General features: G+C 43.9%; 1 protein-coding gene across 3 annotated transcripts in view; it reads left to right on the top strand.

Moving 5' to 3' along the window:
* Positions 1 to 3826: 3826 nt before the first annotated feature.
* AFAP1 (actin filament associated protein 1) overlaps positions 3827 to 22997 on the top strand; it is a 114126-nt gene continuing 94955 nt past the window's right edge. For all 3 annotated transcript variants that reach the window (XM_040419147.1, XM_040419146.1, XM_040419149.1), the window contains exon 1: positions 3827 to 3983. In XM_040419147.1, the coding sequence (XP_040275081.1) occupies positions 3932 to 3983 (52 nt within the window). In that variant the 5' untranslated portion in view covers positions 3827 to 3931. The remainder of the gene's footprint in view (positions 3984 to 22997) is intronic.

Below are 22997 nucleotides of genomic sequence, written 5' to 3'. Positions count from 1 at the left end.
CCTATGGCAGCTTCCTACCAGAACTAATCGAATCATTATTTTAATGCTCTGAGGTGAACTCTTCTGAGGGCAATAGACAGATTTAGCTCCGGTCAGGACGGTGAGGGAAGAAAATGTCTAGAATGTGTTAAAAATAAGCAACCTCAGCTGTTCTGATGCTGCTCTGGTCCCTGCTTCTCTCCACTTCCTAGTTAAGGCTCAACACACAGGAAATGCCTGCTCAGCCAATCACTGGCCGCACAGGTGGCCCGCCTTAGCCAGTGATTGGTCGAGCCTGAACCATGAAGTTGAGAGAAGCAGTTACAGGAGCAGCGTCGGAACAGCAGTGGAGGGTCGGCGAGGTGGCTTATTTTTAACCCATTCTAGCCCTTTTTAAAACACATTTTCTCCCCCTTAAATAACTTTTAAAAGAAAGGATCTGTGGATGCAGATTCTCATCTGTTCCCACTTTGTGTGGGAGCAGTGGTCTTCAAGGGGTTGGCAAACCCCCTCACTTGGTTGGACCTGTAAAGGGAAGCTTACTTACCTGCTTCCCCGCTCCTTCTCCTCACGGCCTACGATGCTCCCCTGTGCTTCCTTGCAGAAAACATCCGGTTTGACACTGCCTGCAGCCAATCACTGGCAGCGGAGGAGGGCGGATCCCCTTGTGTCATGTGACCACTTGTCATGACATGATTTGTCTGCTCTTTTTATACTTAGGAGTCATGTGGGCGGTCCTACTTACTGATTGACAGCTAACTATGCTTAGTCATGTAGAGATAGCTGTCAATCACTGATAAGACCGCCCACATGACTCCTGAGCATAGAATCAGCAGAGGTTTAGGGCTCATTCATGTATTTTTTTTCCGTGTTTTTTTGCGGCCCCTTATGCGGAACCATTCATTTCGACGGGGTTGCAAAAAAAAAAAAAGGAAACGACGTGTGCATTCCATATCCGTATGTCCGCATGGCCGCTCTGCAAAAATCTAGAAAATGTCCTATTATTGTCCGCATTACGGACAAGGATGGGACTGTTCTATTAGGAGTCAACTGTTCCGTTCTGCAAAATGCTGACGCATGCGGCCAGTATCCGTGTTTTGCGGAGCCCTCAAATGAATGAATTATTAGGCTTACTGAATCTTTTTTTTTTTTTACAAAACCATGAGGGAGATTTATCAAACTGGTGTAAAGTAGAACTAGCTTAGTTGCCCATAGCAACCAATCAGATTCCACCTTTCATTTTCTAAAGGAGCTGTGACAAATGAAAGGTGGAATCTGATTGGTTGCTATGGGCAACTAAGCCAGTTCTACCTTACACCAGTTTGATAACTCTCCACCTATATACCAATCTGCTCAGCTAGTCCAGCAGATTACACTGCCACCCTGGGCATGGGAACCTATACTGCCACCGTTCTCTACGTCCTGGGACATCGATTATGTCACAGGGACATGTGATCACTGCAGCCAATCACTGGCCGCCACAGTAATTTTTTTCCCGCTGACAACCCCCTTTAAATATTTAAATGAGTCAAAATAAACGGTTCTATTTAAAGGGGTTTTCCACTTACCTACTACACGCTGCCTCCATCTTCCGGTCCCAGCACTATTTACATCCGGCTGGCTATAGGAATGGTCACATGCACAGCTCCAGCCAATGATTGGCTTCAGCAGTCACATGACCACAACCAGCATTTCACCGCTGAAGCCAGTCATTGGCTGGAGCAGTGCATGTGACCATGTCCATCCCAAAACAGTGCTGGGACCAGAAGGTGGACTGGAGCGGGTAAGTTTGTACAGTCCTGATCAAAAGTTTAAGACCACTTGAAAAATGGCAAAAAATCCTATTTAGCATGGCTGGATCTTAACAAGGTTCCAAGTAGAGCTTCAACATGCAACAAGAAGAAATGGGAGTGAGACAAAACATTTTTTGAGCATTCAATTGGCCAGCGGACGGGATCTTTCTCTGCTGGCCCTGTTTGCTATTAAGATCTCGCGCCTGCGCCGTAACGGTATTCAGTTGGCGCAGGCGCACTGAGAGGCGGCAGCTCCATCTTCAATGCGCCTGCGCCGATGACGTCACATCTACACCCGGAGCAGGCGCATTGAGGATGGAGCGGCCGAGCGAGCGTCCTCCTCTCAGTGCGCCTGCCGCCGACTGAATACCGTTACGGCGCAGGCGCCAGATTTTGAATGCAAACAGGGCCAGCAGAGAAAGATCCCGTCCGCTGGCCCTGTCAATCAGCATGCGGAGGGGGCGTCTTTAGTAAGGGAGGATGCGGCTGCTACCAGCAAGTAGCCGCCCTACTTGCTGGTAGCAAGGTAATTAGCATATTTTAAAAGTACGTTTTTAACAGAATCTGCTGAACGAAAATGATTAATTACAGTATGTATGCATAAATCGCATTATAGGCATTATAAGTAACCAAAAAAAAAAAAACTGTTTAATGGGGTGACAAAAAATGTTTTGTCTCACTCTCATTTCTTCTTGTTGCATGCTGAAGCTCTACCTGGAACCTTGTTCAGATCCAATCATGTAAAATATGATTTTTTGCCATTTTTCAAGTGGTCTTAAACTTTTGATCAGGACTGTATCTTCTTTCAGGGGGCCGGCTGCTGGCACGTGCTAAAATCATCATTATTACTGGAAAACCCCTCTGAAGGGGTGTCCTAAATAATTAGAAATATTACTAATGTTCCTGAACGCTATTAATGAAAAAAAAAAATTACGGACCCATGGACTTCAATGGGCGTGCCTGGTTCAAAGTAATGCATGTCTCCGTGATTTTTTTACTGACCCACGGTCAGCAAAAAAAAAAATACTGATGTGTGACCGGACACATTTAAAGCATGTGCTGTCGGTGGACGAGGCCTTATAGGTCCCCAATATACCAATGGCGGTCAAAAAAGGCATTATTTTGGCCTCCATTAGGCGGTATCCATTGGGTTTCCGTTTTTTTATTGCATGGAATAGTGCAGCAGAATGCGGCGCGATTTCCTACAGAAGCATCCATAAAAATAAAAAAAACTTAGACCGTTTGGATGCAGCAAGCAGTCATGTGACACATACCTGCGCAACACGGCTGCATCCACGTGGTATACTTTTTTTTTTACCGGATGCTTCTGTAGGGAACTGCACGGTGTGCAGCGCTATTCCACGCGCTGAAAGAACAGATCTTGGGCTCATGCAAACAAACATATTTTTTCTCCGCGCCTGTTCCATTTTTTTTTTTTGCTCCCTGTAGGCGGAACCATTTACTTCAATGAGGCTGCGGGGGGAAAAAAAAAAAAAAAAAAAAAAACGGAGATGACTGTGCGCATTGCGTATCCGTATGTTCGCAAAAAAATGAAACAAGTTACATTCTTGCCCGTTTTGCGGACAGACGGGCATTGTCACAACAGATCCGCAAAACAAACGGCTGTAACACAGACATCCCACACGTTTTTTTTTGCAGATCAGTGTTTTGCGGACCGCAATATACATACGGTCATGTGCATGAGCCCTAAGGGAAGCCAAAAGGGCCACTTTTTTGGGTAATATTAGGGTCCTGTTTAACATATGCATCATTCCCAGTAAACGCACAGTGTGAAAACACCCTAAGATTTTGCAAACGATTTGCCAGGCTGGAAAATGACACTTGTTTGCACCATGACCGGCAAGGGCCGGTTATCAGGAACGATCTCCCGGACGACTGACCGGTCGGCCGACGCTCTGCCGCCTCCTGCAGGCGATGAGAGGGGCGGCAGCCTTTGTGTGCACACAGCCGCTCCGGTAGTCACCGACTGTCAGCCCGTCTTCTTTGTTCCACAGGCCCCGCCCCCCGGCTGCAGCGCCTGCCCATCGGCTGAGGTGACTGGAGGGGACATGCTGGCCGGGCACTAGCAGTAGTCAGCCTGTGCTGCCGCTCCGCCGCCGCATTGTTACCGGGAGTCCGTCCTCCTCCTCAGCAGCAGCATGCCCGGGAAAGCCGCCTGCTCCGGAGCCGCCATGCAGAGGTCGTGCCGAGGTAAGAGCGGACTGTGGGCATGTGTTACTGTATGGGCAGGTCTAGGTGCTGTACATGTCGTGTTATGGGGTCTGTGCACATAGAGGAGGGTCTGCGCACTGTATGGTCTGTGTACTGTATGGTCTGTGTACTGTATGGTCTGTGCACTGTATGGCATGTGTACTGTATGGTATGTGTACTGTATGGTCTGTGCACTGTATGGTATGTGTACTGTATGGTATGTGTACTGTATGGTCTGTGTACTGTATGGTATGTGTACTGTATGGTATGTGTACTGTATGGTCTGTGTACTGTATGGTCTGTGCACTGTATGGCATGTGTACTGTATGGTATGTGTACTGTATGGTCTGTGCACTGTATGGTATGTGTACTGTATGGTATGTGTACTGTATGGTCTGTGTACTGTATGGTCTGTGTACTGTATGGTATGTGTACTGTATGGTATGTGCACTGTATGGTCTGTGCACTGTATGGTATGTGCACTGTATGGTATGTGCACTGTATGATCTGTGCACTGTATGGTATGTGTACTGTATGGTCTGTGTACTGTATGGTCTGTGTACTGTATGGTCTGTGTACTGTATGGTCTGTGTACTGTATGGTTTGTGTACTGTATGGTCTGTGCACTGTATGGTCTGTGCACTGTATGGTCTGTGTACTGTATGGTCTGTGCACTGTATGGTCTGTGCACTGTATGGTATGTGTACTGTATGGTCTGTGCACTGTATGGTCTGTGCACTGTATGGTCTGTGTACTGTATGGTATGTGTACTGTATGGTCTGTGCACTGTATGGTATGTGCACTGTATGGTATGTGCACTGTATGGTCTGTGCACTGTATGGTATGTGCACTGTATGGTCTGTGTACTGTATGGTATGTGTACTGTATGGTCTGTGCACTGTATGGTCTGTGCACTGTATGGTCTGTGTACTGTATGGTCTGTGCACTGTATGGTCTGTGTACTGTATGGTCTGTGCACTGTATGGTCTGTGCACTGTATGGTCTGTGCACTGTATGGTGTGTGTACTGTATGGTCTGTGCACTGTATGGTCTGTGCACTGTATGGTCTGTGCACTGTATGGTCTGTGCACTGTATGGTATGTGCACTGTATGGTCTGTGTACTGTATGGTCTGTGCACTGTATGGTCTGTGCACTGTATGGTCTGTGTACTGTATGGTATGTACACATAGAGGAGGGTCTGTGTACTATATGGTCTGTGCACTATATGGTATATGCACTATATGGTCTGTGCACTGTATGGTCTGTGCACTGTATGGTCTGTGAACTATATGGTCTGTGCACTGTATGGTATGTACACATAGAGGAGGGTCTGTGTACTATATGGTCTGTGCACTATATGGTCTGTGCACTGTATGGTATGTGCACTGTATGGTCTGTGCACTGTATGGTATGTACACATAGAGGAGGGTCTGTGTACTATATGGTCTGTGCACTATATGGTCTGTGCACTGTATGGTATGTGCACTGTATGGTATGTGCACTATATGGTCTGTGCACTGTATGGTATGTGTACTATGTGGTCTGTGCATTGTATGGTCTGTGCACTGTATGGTATGTGCACTATATGGTATATGCACTGTATGGTCTGTGCACTATATGGTATATGCACTGTATGGTCTGTGCACTGTATGGTCTGTGCACTGTATGGTCTGTGCACTGTATGGCTATTATGCAGCAAGGCATGCTGTACTGGCACTGTATACATTAGGTTCAGAGCTCATTGGGATTCGGAGCAGGTCTCGCCCTATACGGTTTCTACACAGCTGCTGCGGAACATCTTTCAGGACGTATCATGGAGTATACTCTTAGGCATGACTTGTGCCACCCTGTCCCTGCATACTTGGCAGTGGGATTGCATCTGTGGGCTGTGAGCGGTTCCCCTCGCCTCCTGACATCCCGATTTCCTGCGCCCCTGTGATTGGAGGACGCCCGGGCTTAGCTCACCAAGACGTATTTCAATTTCTTCCATTGGGAATTTTGTCCTCCCCTTTTTTTTTTTTTTTTTTCGTAGCGAGGGAAAGTAACTGAATGACTTCTCCGGGGCCGAGAGGAGGTCTGCAGCTGTGGCCGGCGGTGAACTGGTTAAACTGGCCCCCTCTAACGTCCCCCCCGGCCGGGATCGCTTGGTCCTCGCGTCCTTCGGTTTACAGCCTGGAGTGAATTATCCTCCGGGTAACGTAAGCCGCCGTGATGTTGTCTCATAGACCGAAGCCCTAATACAGCATGTCCTTATCTGGGAAAGCTGGGTGTCGTCCATGGTGGCCGCCGTCAGTCCGGAATTATACGTACTGCATAACTAGGCTTATTACCGCTGGAAAGCTGGGTGGTGTTCAATATAGTTACCACCATAGCGTCCGCAAGGATAGTCCTTTACCTTTCCAGTCCTAAAGCAAAAATCTGCCTAATTGTGGACCCCTCTTCCCATATCATTGTGTAACCGGGCGGGTGTGTCCTTCAGGACTCTTAGAAAGATGAGTGACAACCTTCTATAGGAGCAGAATCATAATGGCTATCCTCTAGGGCAGGCATGGCCAACCTGCGGCTCTCCAGCTGTTGTACAACTCCCACCATGCCCTGCTGTAGGTAGTCTGGGCATGCTGGGAGTTGTAGTTTTGCAACAGCTGGAGAGCCTCAGGTTGGCCATCCCTGCTGTAGGGTGCAGATGGTGGGGCTTTGGGTGCAGGACACCGGGGGAGAGTGGGGTAAGGGTGGCAGTAAGGCTGTGGTGTTCAGATATAGGGTATCAAATTGAATATTTTCCCCTACCTATTAATCTCGCTAATGAATGGGGGCCCCACTGTCCTCATGGCCTTGGGCCTTGCAACCAGATCTCACAGTCAGGGCTCAAACCTATATACAGCTACAGTCTGTAGCCTCTTGATAGGGCGGCATTATTTGTGCGCTGTATGATTGTATTATTTGGGTCCTACATAGAGGGCAGGGGTGCACCACCAATGAGGCCAGGTGAGGTGGTCGCCTCAGGCAGCGCCAGGTAGGGGCAAGAGGGGGGAGGCAACCAAAGGGTTAAGAAATTTGCATTGGGAAGAGGGGGTGCTGTATCAGTTTTCGCCTCAGGCAGCAGAAAGGCTAGGTGCCCCCCTGATAGAGGGTACCAACCGACCTAAGTGGGTCTGGCTGATATACCCCGTATTAGTTATGATGAGTAACAAGGGTCTTCTTTTCTTTTCCCAGAAACAGCGCCACACTTGTCTACAGGAAGCGTTCGGTATTGCAGCTCAGGTAAACTGCAGTACCAGGCACGGCCCGAGAGTGGCGCTGTGTGTGGAGAAAAAGCAGAGCTTTCTAATCATAGAGAACCCCACCGATTTGTAATCACGGTGACGGAAATATTCCACACATTTTGTATCCGTCCGGACATGTTTACTTGCGTTTTTTACTGACTTTATTTTTTGTTTTCTATGGTGAAATGTATGAAAACAAACCCAAAAACCCAAAAACGTAAGGAAACGGACTCAAAATGCTGCTGGCAGTGTTTGCAGGGCATTTTATCGTTACTCATGTCACATCTGGCGGCGGTGTTTTTTTTTGTAAAGTGTGGCAGCACTTTAGCACTTTACTGGTGTGATGTGTCTGAGGGGGGAGCACAATTAATTCATGGGCTCAGCGTGCGGTAATTTAGGAAGAGTCATTATTCACACAGAAACATATGTCGTCCCAGGGGCTCGGGGAGGGGATCTGCTCGTGGGACGGTAGACGATAGACTGGGGGGTGATGGTGTCTACCCGGTCCATTAAATATATATAGGGCTTTTGTCTCTTCGGGAAGCTCTTTGTCACTGTGATTTTTGTGGAGGCTGGGTCACAACCAATATGGCCGCCTCCATAGTTCTCACAGGAGATGTCACCCAAGCTTCCAGGGAAGATCCTACTATGGGTGTGGTGATAGGTCCATGGCATCTATTTCCATCACTGGGTGGTATTTAATGTTGGCGCTGAGGCCTCAGTGGTTGTTACTCAGAAAACACATCTTTGTGGCCCCCATCGGCCTAGTGTTTTTTTTGGTATACCGCAGATAAAAAAAGGTATGGAGTAGCGTAGACGACACTATTCCATACGACAGTATGATGTAAAAAACGTAGGGACCCCATGGGCGACATATCCCACTGTATGCCCGTGCGTGGTGATACGTTGAAGGGATACATCTAGAGCGTTGCCCGGTGTGTATGGCAACTTGAAGCCGAAAGACTTCTGTCTTCTGGGGTCTTCTCGTCTGGAATAGATCGGACGTGTTGAACGAAAACCCACAACTACATGTGGCACATGCAGATTGTGGTGCGGATTTCTATACTAGTTCAACATGCGGTGTGTGAACGTGGTCAATAATAGCTAGGGTTCCAGCATCAGTAGGACCACTCATGATCAGCTTATTATCGGGGTAACCAAGCAATTTTTCTAAAATGGACAACCCCCATTATCACTGTGTCTTAGGACTGTGACTAGAAATGCATGTACATGGGGAAAAAATAATGCTGATCCCATGTCTGAGGGTATCGGGGATCTCGTTTGTCTAAACTGATGAAAGAAAGCTCATTTTTGGCGTACAGAGAGCTGAAAAGGATTTAACCTTCATCTCAGAGGAGAAATCTCCAGCCTGAAGGCAAGACCGGGCCGAGGAACAATGCAGAGTGTGATTACTGCTGCCTGCGAGGCGCGATAAACATCTTAATCCAAAAATGTGCCTGTCCCCGACATGGCCCAGGGTCCTCCTGCTCCACAGCTTTATCACAATGGTCGCACCGAGAGCCAGACGTTACGGGGGCACAATCCAACTACGGATCTGTTTCAGTAAATTTTGTTGGGCCAGTGCCCATGCGATGTGAGGGGACATGAACACTTTTGTAAAGGACAAAGGGGAAAATTTGCATTGTGCAAAGCTGGAGACGCAGACTATGGCCTCCTGCACACGACCATATGTGTTTTGTGGTCCCCACAAATCGCGGATCCCCGAAGTACACATGCATCCCACCTTTTTCACAGGCCCCATTGTAGTATTGCCTATTCTTAGAATAGAACATGTTAAATAATTTGTGGCTCGACCATCTACACTACAGTATGTGCTGTGCCGTTGAAATGAACGGGTCCACATTAGATTCGCAAAAAATGCAGATCGGATGCATGAGGCCTATGCTTGGGGGGGGGGGGGGGGGGGGCCTGAATAATTATTCATTTGACTGCTTCTTGTGGTTAGTAATCTAAACCAATGTGGATCACATTTCTTGTCGATTATTGTCCTGTGAATGTTATCTAATGGAAGATGGAGAAGTCTAAAGGGAGGTGAATATTTTTATACACAAAGTAAAGGTAGCCATACAGCATAGATGAATGTTGGCCAAGCCTCCCAATTTCGACGGAATGTCGACCATCTAATATGTATGGTGGTGTCCTGTCTCACCCCCAACGGTAGGTGTCCAGGAAAAGAAGGGTTGGGCTGTTGGATTTTAACATATTGGATCCTTTTGTTCTCAAGGGAGATTCGGAAGTTCCTCGCCAACCATCAGTGTCCAGGCAGAATGGAGATTTCATCCCTGCCAAGTTGACCTTCTCTTCTGTTTATGACTACATAAACTTTCGGTGACGGTGCTGCATATCCTAAAATATTACACTTCTATGATGGCACCTGCCGTAAGATCATGGGTGCAACAAGGCAAGACGAATCCCTTGAGCGGTGTACCCATTACTAATGGAATATTTCTTCTGATGCCCAATTTTTTTAGTTATTTTGTGTTAGGTCGTATTTCTAGGCTACTAAAATAACTAGGTTGACACCTTGAGTGGTCCAATGTCTACAGTATTGTGGACATCCCCGGCTTTGTAGTAGCACCCTACTGATTTACAGAATCTCGTTATACACATCAGATAAAAATCTGCTGATTTTGGTGGGATCTGTAGATATATCTAATGTTCATGGGGCCTCCCAACTCCAGGCATCAGAAGAAATAAAGATATGGCGTATTGGATTTCGACGTGCCCAATCCTTCCCAGAAGAGTCTAGCTTATTTCCTTCTCCCCATGGAAAAATACATACATTCTTGACCAAGCCTAGTTTGAATGTTTATGGTGGAGATGGGAGGAATCTGTCTGGCCAACAGCTATTGGGTTTTCTGCCCTATGTCCATGTTATTGGTGGTACTTTTCATGCCAGTTTATTATCTGAAACGCTATTATTTTACAAGATCTGTCAACAGCTTTGTCTCATTTGTGATATTGTGTAGTAGATTTGGTTATTTTGCATTGTGGATCACAATCATGTACAGATACAAGAACACTCGCTGAAATATTCCCATCCTTCTTTTCAGCTACGAAGCACGTACCCACATGCTTGGTATTAGATAATTATGCCAACATTTACTGTTTTTGCCAAAAACTCTATGTATAGACTATGAGTCACTGATCTTGAGGTAACGTCAGCTCCTATGGTATCTCCAGGCACAATACAGATGTCTCTGAAAAGGAAGACAAGAAACGGCATTGTCATGTAAGAAGCTGCTCATTAGCTGCCTTTTGATGAACACAAAGGCCCTAATCTTGTAAGCCCCCATCATTAAAGGAAACTTTCCTTTCCTCTGTCCCTCATTTCGACACACGTCCTCTTCGTTGCCTTTGTTACATGGTGTGGAACATGGACCTTCTCGTCCTGGTTCAGTACAATATATACAACATGGAACATTTATTGTGAAGACATCTGCAGACGTTCTTCTCGGCAATTTTACATTTACAGCAATTTACAGGGAAGCAGGAAAATTTTCTTAGGAAAATAAGAGTGACGTTCCTACAAGAGGTCACACAGATCAAATTAGGCCTCTATTGTAGTGCTGGGTTTTGCCATCCAGGACACCCCTTTCCATGATTCTTGGGCTTCTTCCTCACCCCTTTGTTTGGTGAAGGGAGTGCCACATAGCTAGTGCCACTCCAATAGGACTCCATATAGCGACACAGATCTGTGGCACATTAAACTGCACATGGCAGCAGAAGCCTAGTAGTCCCAGCCTTCGCTTTCTGCCTCGGATCATGCAGTTTGCAAATTCTACATGTGAACATACCCTTATCTGTGTAGACTTATACTTGTGGCTGTATTGAGACATATGGAGAATGTATACGTTGTTGCTGTGAAGACCCTGGGTATGTAACTCTATATGACTTGTACAAGGGGGTAATGACCCTTTATGATAACGTTCAATTAAGCATGTTTTCTAAAAATACACACATACAGTAAAAACACAGGAAATGTATAACATATATATTATTTATACGATGTTCACACTAAAAATAGACTTCAATGGGGCCGCAAACAGACTTTTTGTCCATGACATAGAGATATGTTACAAGAAATCAAGAAATGTAAGTTAGCTCTTTTTCCGAAATGAAAAGGAAGCTGAGCCTCTCGTGCCACCAGACGTAAGGTAGCTGTCCTGTAAGTTAAAGGGGTTTTATCAGCTCAGACATTGGTGGCTTATCACTAGGATATGCCACCAATGTCAGAAAGGTGTTGGTCCCACCTCTGGGGCCTGCACCTATATCCAGAACGGGCCCTGGAAAGTGTAGGAGAGTGCATGTGCGGCCATTCCTTTCTAAGGGAGTTCTGAAAATAGCTGAGCGAGCACCATCAGCTATTTTCAGAAGTCCCAAATAAATGAATAGAGAGAACACTGCGCAAGTGCAGTCACCGCTAGATTCACCTCTATGGGTCTGCCGGAAACAGCCAAGACAGTGCTCAGCTATTTTCAGAAGTCCCATAGAAATTAATGGAGGGTGGCCACGCATGTGTCCTGTTCTCGTGGTAGGTGCAGTTCCCAGAGGTGGCCACCAATGTCTGAGGTGAGACAACCCCTTTAATGTTTGACCATTTAAGCAGGTCTTGAGACATAATTTAGGATTAAAACTAAGCCAATCCACCATCTGCACACACTGTTTTGGAGTGATTGCTCCTCATCAGTGCAGAGCAGAGAGAACTGGCTTAACTGGGTGAGAGGCCTTTGTAAGGACCAGGGGGTACTATTTCTTCTTATGGAGAGCTCTGAATATCACAAAAAAAAAAAACATGCAGTGAAAAAAGATCCAGCCTTCATTTCATTATTTAGTATTTTCAAATACTCTCTTTATCAGACATACATGAAGCAGGCCTTACAAATTAGATATCCAAACTGGAAGTTTCGGCCAAGCATCTAATGTGTATGGGTCCCCACTGATTCTGCCATCTGGGGAAGTAAGGGTCAGGCTTGCTGGAGTTCGATTGCATGAACCTTTTGTTCTCGTGGAGAGAACTCTGACAGTAGCTTCCTTCCATCATTGCCCTTTACCCACTTGCAGTATCCCAGTAGACTCCAACAACACCTGCAAATTACCACTTAAATAATAATTTCACAACAGATCCTATTACTTGATTAGATCCTAGTCAATTGATATAATAGATTTAAGCTTCAGGAACCAAGTAAATCTGGAAACATCGTATTTTAAACCTTGATTCATTTTGGATCACTCTGGTTCTTCTGTTGTGGATCCACAAAGATTATGCCTGATCCTTTTTTATCCCATGAGAAATAATCTGCTGCCAGAGCGACTCCCTATCAACACTAGCGGGAAGGGTATGGGGACCTTTAGCTGAGAAGACAAGTTTGTGTTATGTTTCTTGGCTAAAATTGTGGTGAAGAAACCAAAATTAGTTTTGTTTTTCTTTTTCATTAATGGAAGGGAGTACAGAGGACCACCCATCACATCTCAGTCTCCTGTTTTCAGATTGTTTTCCTTGACTTGACAATCTAAAGTGCAGAGTTGGCATGGTGAGGAGCTGGTCGTGATGCTCCGAGCCACCACAATGGGCAACGTCAGAATATTCTGCTCAGTCTGCATTTCTCATGTTGGGCAAGACAACCAGAAACCTGCGTGGTTCACCACACCACTCCGAATCATTTCCTTTGGGAATTTTGGGGCTACAGTGGCATTCAGGTTGATTTTTGTTTTTAAAGCATTACCTGTCCACATAAAAGTGAGGCGTAACGCAGAGGAAAACAGATGCAGATGCGCTTACTTTCTTCTGTGACCTATGATTTTGGTCTTCCTAATTGAAGGTGCTCTAAAACCAGATACAACCCTTCATTACTTTGTCCTTTGAAAGAAAAAAAGTGAATTTTCTGTATTTTATTTTTCATTTTATGTAAATTTATGTACATGTACACATTTTTCTTTATTGGCATTGTCCTGAATATGCAGACTGCCTGAATTTAATTTGAATACATTTTCTGAATATTTATGTACATTAATAATCTCTATCCATAGCTTCTTAGAAGGGGTCCTCTGCTTGGACCGCCCTGTATGAGCGCAAGCATAGAACTGAGAACAAGCAGAAGTTCTCACTGTGGTGGACTCGAGCCAGCCATATTTTACATGAATGACCAGTGGTGAGTGGCTCACAGATTCTGGAGAGTGCCCTTCTCCTTAAATGGATTGTCTGTGATGGGACAACTCCTTTTTAAATGGGTTTTCCAACCCCATGAAAACACGCCAATATTTCTGTAGTACCGTATTTTTGTACTCCATTCTAAGTTCCACAGCTTTTGCATTTGGTCTCCATTAACTATCCTAAAATTAGGAATGAGGCATATATTTTTGGGATTCGTGAAGGAAGTGATGAAATATCATCTTCTGCTTTAGGGTATGTCCACATGGGACACATATTCTGTGGATTTGCATGTGGCAGTCTGGAGTACCAGGAAATTGGATTGGAGATTTCATCCTCATACTACGATACTTCTGAAGCGTAAATTGACCTGACATGAAGATTTTAAAAATGTACTTCATGAATTTCTAAATCATAGATTTCCCTTATTGTTGTAGAAGGTGAAATCTGCAAAAAATCGGTAGCAGAATCTACAATAAATTGGCAGAGGAAATTCCACCCTGCGTTGCTATATCTGAAGGGCAATGCTAGACTTTTATGTGGAGATCTTGTGGCTTTAATCTCTCATGTAATAATTGCATTCTTGGCCATTGCTGATTATGGGCCAAGTTTGTCAAAACTGGCCTTGTTGCCCTTAGCAACCAGCCGTAAATCATGTTAACTGCAATGTGATGGGTTGCTATGGTCAACCAGGCCAGCTTTACTCTAAGGGTATGTTCACACAGCGTCTTTTGCCGTGGAACTTTTGGTGTGGACACCCTCACTGCAATTTCTGCACCTGCTGCGTCCTTTCTGCCTCCCATTAATTTCAGCGGGAGGCAGCGTTGAGGACGGAACGGCTTCACTATCCTCAATGCGACCTCCCATTGAAATGGGAAGAACAAAAGGATTGGGCGAAAAATTCATTTCACCCAATCCTTCTCTCTCCCGACGTTATCTTTGGGGGAGAGTCAGGAGCTCACCATAGATCCAAACAAATGTGCATGGGGGGCTTTGGGACATTTTTGATATATGACTATGTGGTCCAAAATGGAGCATTATAGTCATAGAATTGAGTCAGCTGTCAAGAAAAAAAGGCTCGTATTTTTTCTGCACATGGTCAGATTGGAGGTCATTCGTTCTACTGTGTGATTCTAAAATTGGTAAATTATTAGGGTTCATGCACAAGCTGCTCTCTAGGCCCTATACTGTAGCTCACTATTGAAAACCTGTAGGTACTTCATGATGCACCGTGTTCTGAATAATTCTGTAAGGATACATGCCATGGGGATACAAAATGGGCTTATATAATTGTTTTACAGATCCTTAATACAAGTTGTAAATGAGAGAAGATTTCACGTGTTCCTCAAGAATTGCTCTACATGACTAAGGCGTGAGGTAGAACGTCTCGGTATGGAATGAATGAAGAATATATAAACACACTAACCCCTTGTACAGCTCTGGAAATTCATGTCCGTGCGGATTCACGGCTGCTGTTCTGGGCTGCGGGATCAGATTACAGATGGAATCAATGAGAAGAAAGCTTCTTTATTCCGAGTCCCAAGATCTCTTGGAAACATGAGACCAAACTAGCAGACCGACAGCTGGGACTCGATTAGTATGGCCCTACATGTATAAGAAGGCTGTTTCAAGGTATCTAATCCAATATAGGCTGATATCAGCTGGGCTGATAAACTTTGCTCTCTGTCATTAATGTAGGGACCCTAAGGACCCGGAGTCCATATTGCAGAAAACTTGGTCACCATGCCAGCTAAAAAATCTGTTGTGTCGGGGGCCCTTCTTTGACTACTGCGACAATTTGTGCGAGTGTAGGCGATTCATTGACTACTGGGGAGGTAGGAAGCAAGCTATGGCAACTGGCGAAGTGTGTTGAGGCTGCTGTGAGTACCGGGTAAGTGTTTGTGGGGGCTAATGTGCCTACTGTGTAAGTTGGAGGCGAGTGCAAGTGACTTGGTCGGGAGGCATGGGAAACAATTTTTTGGTAATGGTGCTGTAGAGAGCAACATGGTATTCAAAGAGTAGGAACACAGACTACACTTGCCCTACAGTGTGTCATGGCTGGCAAAGATTTATTGAGGTCTGTGTCACCCATCCCCTAATAAGGTCCCCAGCTTTTTTCTAGCTTGTGAGCTACTTTCGGACATGACATTCAAAGAGGTATCTCCCAGAGAAAGAGAACCGTCTCACTAGCGTCGCTTTTTGGAAGTGGTTCCCTATGACTCAGTGTCCAACTTTTTAACAAGCCTCGAAACATGACAAGGAAAAATAGCCAAATATGCATTCACAGACAACTATTTGGGGGTATTTAGCCACATTGGTTTCTAAAAGGAGCAGAAATTATGGAAGATATGATTTACTCTTACCTCTGTTTACTGTAAACCAATATACAGAAATGTTAGGACTTCTGTGCTGCCACTGGTGCACAAAATTTTTGGCAATAACTGGAAAGCCACATGCTGAGGACCCAAGAGCCAATAGTTGGGAAACACTGACCAAGACACTACATAATTTGGCATGGGTCGGAGCATATATAGATTTTATATAAATATGAATCCAGTATGAGTCCATAGAAGTCTGTGAGCACCATATTACATATCCATATAACATAATTTTGTCAGACATCCATGTGCATCCTTTTTGGCTTAATTTTCTTCATATTGCAAGACCAAGAGCGATTTTTCTAAATTCGTTTTTTTTTTAATGTGCCTAAGACACATTCCTTATGTCCAAGTGACAAGGAGAATTGGAAGAGTTTGTTCAGAAGTAGGCAATTATGCTGAGCTGAGAATTCCACGAGGAATTACTTTTGGGTTTACGTCATTGATCACACATTTTGAAAAGGATCATCTTTCATGATTCTTGATAGTTATAATTGCACAGTGATGACCTATGCTCAGGATAAGTCATCCATATTAGATATGCGGGGATCTGACACCCCACACCTCTGCCGATCAGCTGTTCGGTAATAGCTTGGAAGCAGACAACTCCATCTACTTTTTGGTGGACTGAGCTTGTCCCTGCAGTGCTACTCCCGTTGACTTCTTGGTTCCGGTTTCTACTTCCTTGTCCCTCTTGACACGCAGGATGAGGTGATCACCACTGTGACCAGTGATTGGCTGGGTGGTGATTTCCCATGTATCAAGAGAGATTAGGAAGTAGAGGCTACCAGGGAATCAGGAGAGACGGAATGGGATTGGTGGGGGATCAATAAGGTACGTAGGACTTTCTTTTTATTATTTTGCTTTGTTGTGACCATTTAAAAAAATAATAATTTTAACCCGCTAGCCAACCTGTTGACTTCAGCATAAGCTGCATAATGATCCATGTCCACTACCGTGGTGCATGCAGGTTCCCAGATTTAAGTTGATCACTGAAGGCCCAGCAGTGGGATCAACTTATCGGAAGAAGACCCTTTTTAACAAAAAGAAAAAAAAATTAGCTCAAAATGGACAACCACTTTAAGGACCATTCATGGGAAGTGGGGGAAATGCATGGACCTATTCAGTTAGAAATGCTGGCCCCGTGGTAATCATCTAGTCACTAGACTGACTGACCTCTTCAAAAAGGGCTTTTAAGGGCTCCCAGGTTGCAATTATATCATCACAATATGTAATTATAGAACCTCTTAAAAATTCCATAAAATTAATATCTTCGGCTTATACTAGAAATGGTGTCCTGTCTTTAAAAAATCGTGACTTGATTTTGTCTTCTTGGCTTGTGATGTCTCCTTTATTTTATGCATTAGCTTTCCCAATTCCTTACTTGGCCCTTCTGACATAATCAGAGAGAAAAGGATTCCTAAGCAAAGAAAGCAATGACTTGTGGTTGGCAATGCCACATCTGCCGAAGGTTTAGAACTTCGGGAAGTTATTTTATCGTAGGCACTGACCCAAAGAACCTGTGATTATGACATATAAATAGTATGGACAGCAGATCAGCAGTGCTGAGTGGTATTTATATTGCGGAGACGAGAACACAATCGGACAAAAATAGCTGGAATTGTATCGTAGAGCTTTTATGAAAACAATAGAAATGTGAATATCTGAGCATACTTTTTATTTCAGGTGAAATAGCTGTTGGATTAACAAGCTATTTAAGGTGTATCTTAAGTTAGGAACCCACCCCCATATGCATTAGAGTAGCTTGCCCTGTTGGTCAACTTTTATCTAATTTGTTTGGCCAGCTTACTTATGCGTTATGCTAGAAATGACCCCAGAAGCCTTACTATCCTGCATTGTGAATGGACATTAAATACATATGGGAATATGGGGGGGTGTTGTCTCATGATCATCCCTTTGTCCCTGGAGAGTAAGGCGTTTATTAGAAGCTGTTCCCCACCGCAAAATCTGTAACAGGGCTTCCAAACTTCTATGAGCTATTATTACTGCTGGTGTCTTCTGATGTAGAATCTTTAGATCTTGTCAGGCATCGGGGCTACCCCTCCAAGTCCAAAAACTATGCTCCTGATGTTTGTTTGAGATATAAGAGGGCGTCCAGTGTTCTTGATGAGATATAAGAGGGCGTCCAGTGTTCTTGATGAGATATAAGAGGGCGTCCAGTGTTCTTGATGAGATATAAGAGGGCGTCCAGTGTTCTTGATGAGATATAAGAGGGCGTCCAGTGTTCTTGATGAGATATAAGAGGGCGTCCAGTGTTCTTGATGAGATATAAGAGGGCGTCCAGTGTTCTTGATGAGATATAAGAGGGCGTCCAATGTTCTTGATGAGATATAAGAGGGCGTCCAATGTTCTTGAAGAGATATAAGAGGGAGTCCAATGTTCCATAGTAAAATCAGGCATGATTATCGTCATTTGTTAAAATGGGGCACAATAATGGGGAAACAAAAATAATAATAATAGCAAAAATAATAATAGCTAGAGAATCCACATGCTGTGTCATGGATTTTAGGAGTCATTTTGTATTTCTAGAAGCGTGCTTTAAGAATCGTGTGTAGACAGAGGCCATGCATGTGATTGCCGAATCCGTATCAAATCATTGTGCTGTGTGTACATTGGATGACAAGATGAGCAGAAGAGAGAACAGCTGCCCAGGGGCAGTATTTGGATGAGAGTCATGGGTTAGTTGGGAGGCAGCTGCAAAGACAACACAGTGTAGGAGGAGCAGGGGGACGATTTGTCTTGGAATGTCAGCTCTCTTTTTGTGATGTTTTTGTATGGTAGATTTGACATTTGTACGGCCCAGATCAGATGATCTCATATTCTGGCAATGAAGATTATGCTATATCAGTTCTGCTTTGTTCAAAACTTAATGACTCCCTAGTTCACTAGAAGAGCAGCATTTTTTTTCTTATTTTTGTATAGATATAGATGAATGCAAAATGAATATTTTTGGTTTGTTGCCTGATATATTACACATGGCTTGACAGACTTTTTATTCAACATGTTCCATTGAAAATCTTATACTGCGTATCTTATGCTATACTTTACTAGACTTCCCGTAATCCATATGCATTATGTCCTTTGTGTAGCTACAGTGCTATAGAAGAGGCTTAGGGAATTCGTTTGAGAAACTTTGGAAAAGGTTAAAAAATATCATAATTTATTTTTAAAGGGGGTTTCTCATGAAGACTACCCTTGTCCGTATGCCCAATTAAGAAATGTCTTTGTATTACGTGGATGGCCATTCAACTGAATGGCCTCCATGAAATACTACATTTCACCAGCTGTGACCACAGTAGGGGAAATGCCAGCACCCGTTCTGGAGATAGGTGTGGACCCCACCTCTGGCATCTGCTCCTATCTGACATTGATGGCATATCCTAGCGATATGCTATTGGTGTCTGAGATGGGCCAACCCCTGTAAGGGTGAAACCGCTTGAGGCATAGCCACTGAAACCTGCATCAACCAAAGGCTGCACAGTGTTCAAAGGCTACTGCGGGTAGGCATGGCTTGGCCATGCACGGCCAGCCATACCATGTGGTCTTATCCTCAGTCTGGTTGCTTTACCTTCTGTTAATCCTGATAGCGAATTGCATGTGAACCAATTCCTCATTAATTTCTATGGGTAATATGGAAATCATCGAATCACTATAAAAAGTAACATTCTTATTGCGGTTGGAGGTCCCCGACATATGGGGCATCAAGGATTTTCAGTAAGAAACAGTAATAATTGAGGTATCACACAAGATTTGCCAGCTTTTTTTTCGAATGTCTTTTACGTCTCTTGAGCCCCTTGCTCCAACACGAGCACAGCTTTATTCATGCCCTTCCTTGGTTGGCCAGCATAAAGGGGTCACTTGTGGCCAAATTTAATTTCTTCTGTGTGTGTCAGACATATACCGTTTAAATTTCTATTTCCTCGTTCTCAGCCTGTATGTTTTTCTTCACCTTTCTGTGTCCTTGGTGGAGACGTGGTCAAGCTGTGCTTTATATTTCCTTTCTCTCCAATGGGATTTTATGATTAATAGATATGGCTTTCATCATTTCCCAGATTTATGTGCTTCTATCCCATGATGCACCTGGCAAATCTGACTTCAATTAGCGTCCAGCTACTTGGATGGAACATGCAGAAGATACAAACAAGCTACTTTTCTTATCTCAGACGCTTGTGTTGCATCTGTGTCCGGGGGTTCCTGATCTGTTTTCATCAGGGTCTTTTGCAAAGGCAATGGCAGCAAAATGAGTTCTCAACAACAAAAATCTGCTGGAAAATATTCACTGGGGTGTCGGAAAATTTTTTGTGGTTCGTTTGCCTCTGGGGACTAAAATTTTTATTGGCGTTCGCCCAAGTTGCTGGGATGATTTTCTGGCTGCACAGACGCAAATGTTGTGAAAGTATAGATAAGATCTAAGAGTTGTCAGCCTGGAAAACCGTATGATAAATAGTTGAAGAGGTCTAAAAAGATTTGTACAAGAGTCCCATGAAAAAGAGGCAATGGACATGGTTATAGATAAAATATGTGCCTACTCAGCTGGCTATAGACTACAAACTTTTTGACACTTTCTGGTGGACCAGTTCAACCCTTTCAGGATCTTGAATATTTTTATTTTTAGTGACCAGTGAATAGGAACTTGATTTCTGTAAGCAGTTTTTGCCTTTTGTTTGTCGTATACATTGGCAGAATTTCCTGACTTATACCTACGACTAAGGCTTTGAGGTATGCCATTGTATAGGAACTCAGTAGCTTTTGTCCCATATACACATATCACCCAGTATGTGTTTTCTATTCAATTTTATGGGAAAAGATTCAGTATAACTTGCAGATTCTGGGCTTTGGAGTCCAGTGGGTGGTCATATTCAGTGATTGGCAGCCTTCTCTGCATGAAATAGTGGTCAATCACTGACAGGACCTCCCACTGGACTCCTAAGACAAGAGTGTCCCTGAGTTTAGACCAATAAGTTATTCTGAATATTTTCACACACAATGTAACAGCAGTCTGCTCAGCTCCTCATGATCTATAACATGCTGCCTACTGCATTTTCAGGATGAGAACTTGTGAGAAACATTTTTATCAGTCTAATTTGGTACCAAAATGGTGTCAGATTCTGTAAGTGTCGTAATATCCATTATGTTATAAATGTTTTAAGTTCTTCAGCTAATCTTTTATTTAGAATGATGTTAAATATAGAGGAGAACATTAGGCTGTAAAGCCCATTATGCAGCTCTTAGAGACAGAATTGTCACTTGGATGATGAAGACTAAACCTTTCCACCTCTTGGAACTTGTTGCTGCCTTTTCAGTCATGCGTCAAGAGATAAGAACGGGAATGTTGAGGTCCTTTTAAGATCTGTTTGTTCTATTCCTTTGAACTTGTCCCAGGCTGTGACTGTGTAGAGGCATGCTTGTCTTTACTTGGGTCCAAAATAACAAAGTCATATACTAAGGCTTGCCGTACACTTTAGCCAACGGCGTTGTTCCCGGTAACTCCATACACATGCCTGCTCGGTTGAGCTTTCATATGCCATGATTGGAGAGAGGGTAGAAAGCTAGAGCCAGACACTTCTAGGGTGGCTTATCTCCTCTAAATCAAAGATAGCATGTTGAAATCCAACACCGTGATCTTTCTCTCCTCCGACATCTGCTTTGGGGAGGGTTGGGAGGCCCCAATACACATTTGCCAAAATCGGTAGTTTCATTGTACATTAATATAATATGTATGGTTACACGCTGGTTATACACTTTAGGTTGCTGTCAGTGAATGCTAGCTTCCCGAACCCCAACCCCCCCATACAGATGTGGCAGTGGCTTCCCTTCCATGAGAACAAATGTGTTAGGCATGTTTGAAATCAACACCATGATCCTTCTGTCCTACAACATTTCCCGTCGGGTGAAAATTGATGTACCCCCATGCACATAAGTAGATGGTTGGCTGGTCCCTCCAAAATGGATGGGTTCGGCCACCATAAATCTAATGTGTATGGCTAGCTTACCCTTTCAAAGCTCCTAAGTATTTGTTCGCTGTGCCACATCGATGACCTACTGTACTCAAGATAGGACTGTGACAACCACTGGCCACAATGTTAGTAGGGATGTCGCTACTATGATTGCTACCATCTTGTGTTGAGTACAGCACGTCATGACAATGGCCTAGTGAGCCAACACCAGTGGAAGACTATGGATAAGGATATCTGACTTATGCTTGAGTTTTTGAAAATATCATAAAACCCCCTTTCTTGCTAATCTAATGTCTTATGGTCTTGGGGAAAATGTATTCGAATTTTTTTTTTTAGATGCCGTTTTATGGAGCACTGAATGGCAGCACACAGAGTCCACTGTGGACTGAGCCTTGTGTATAAGGCCTAAATGGCGAATATCTCAGATGATAGTGTCCAAACTCTCTGAGCTATTATTATGGGGCAGGATACAGCTTCTTTATTTATTTTGTTCCTCACATCTTCATTAACCCCAGCACATTCTTTTCTAGACCACCTCATAGATGAACCCATGCCAGGACTTGATTTTTCTTAATCAGCATTCTCTCTGTCCTTAATATCGAATCAAGCAGAATGACTTGTGTACCATCATTGTGTAAGACGAAAAAAACAATCTGTGCTTTGTTTCAGAGGTCAAAATTGAACGTCTCTACAAAATCCAGTTTTATTGAAGTTCATAGAGTTTAATCAGAGTTTTATTCTCCATTGTTAGGCTGATTAGAGGGATTTGTGTCACATTGTGATGTTCCTACTCATTATCTACCATGGGTTTTAAGCGTGTGTTTGATTTCACGTGATGAGCAAGCACACAATATAATAAGAGGGCTGGTAACATGGACTTTAGTTGTTTACTTCTCATGGTGTTTTTGACCACCTAGTCTTGTGTCTACTGTCTTGTTATAGACATGTCTGAATCATAGTCTATTTGCATTTACTGTGAATTTATTTTATTTGGTGATATCCTTGGAATTGACTTGATAAGTGCTATGTAAACGTAGTCGTGTTTATGTTCTAGTCAAGTTCCTTTAATTCGGCGCCCACTTCACGGGTGGACATCTTCCAGGAAGGCCAACGTAATCAACATTCCAGCCTCCAATTATTTTTCATACTCTTTACTCCTTTCTGTCAATACACCATATCTCTTTTTTTCTTTTTCAACACTTGGACTTCCTCCTTATCCACA

Source organism: Bufo bufo, chromosome 2, assembly GCF_905171765.1.
Source record: "Bufo bufo chromosome 2, aBufBuf1.1, whole genome shotgun sequence".
Classification (NCBI taxonomy): domain Eukaryota; kingdom Metazoa; phylum Chordata; class Amphibia; order Anura; family Bufonidae; genus Bufo; species Bufo bufo.
The sequence above is the reverse complement of the archived record's forward strand: the minus strand, read 5'-3'. Positions and strand labels throughout refer to the sequence as shown.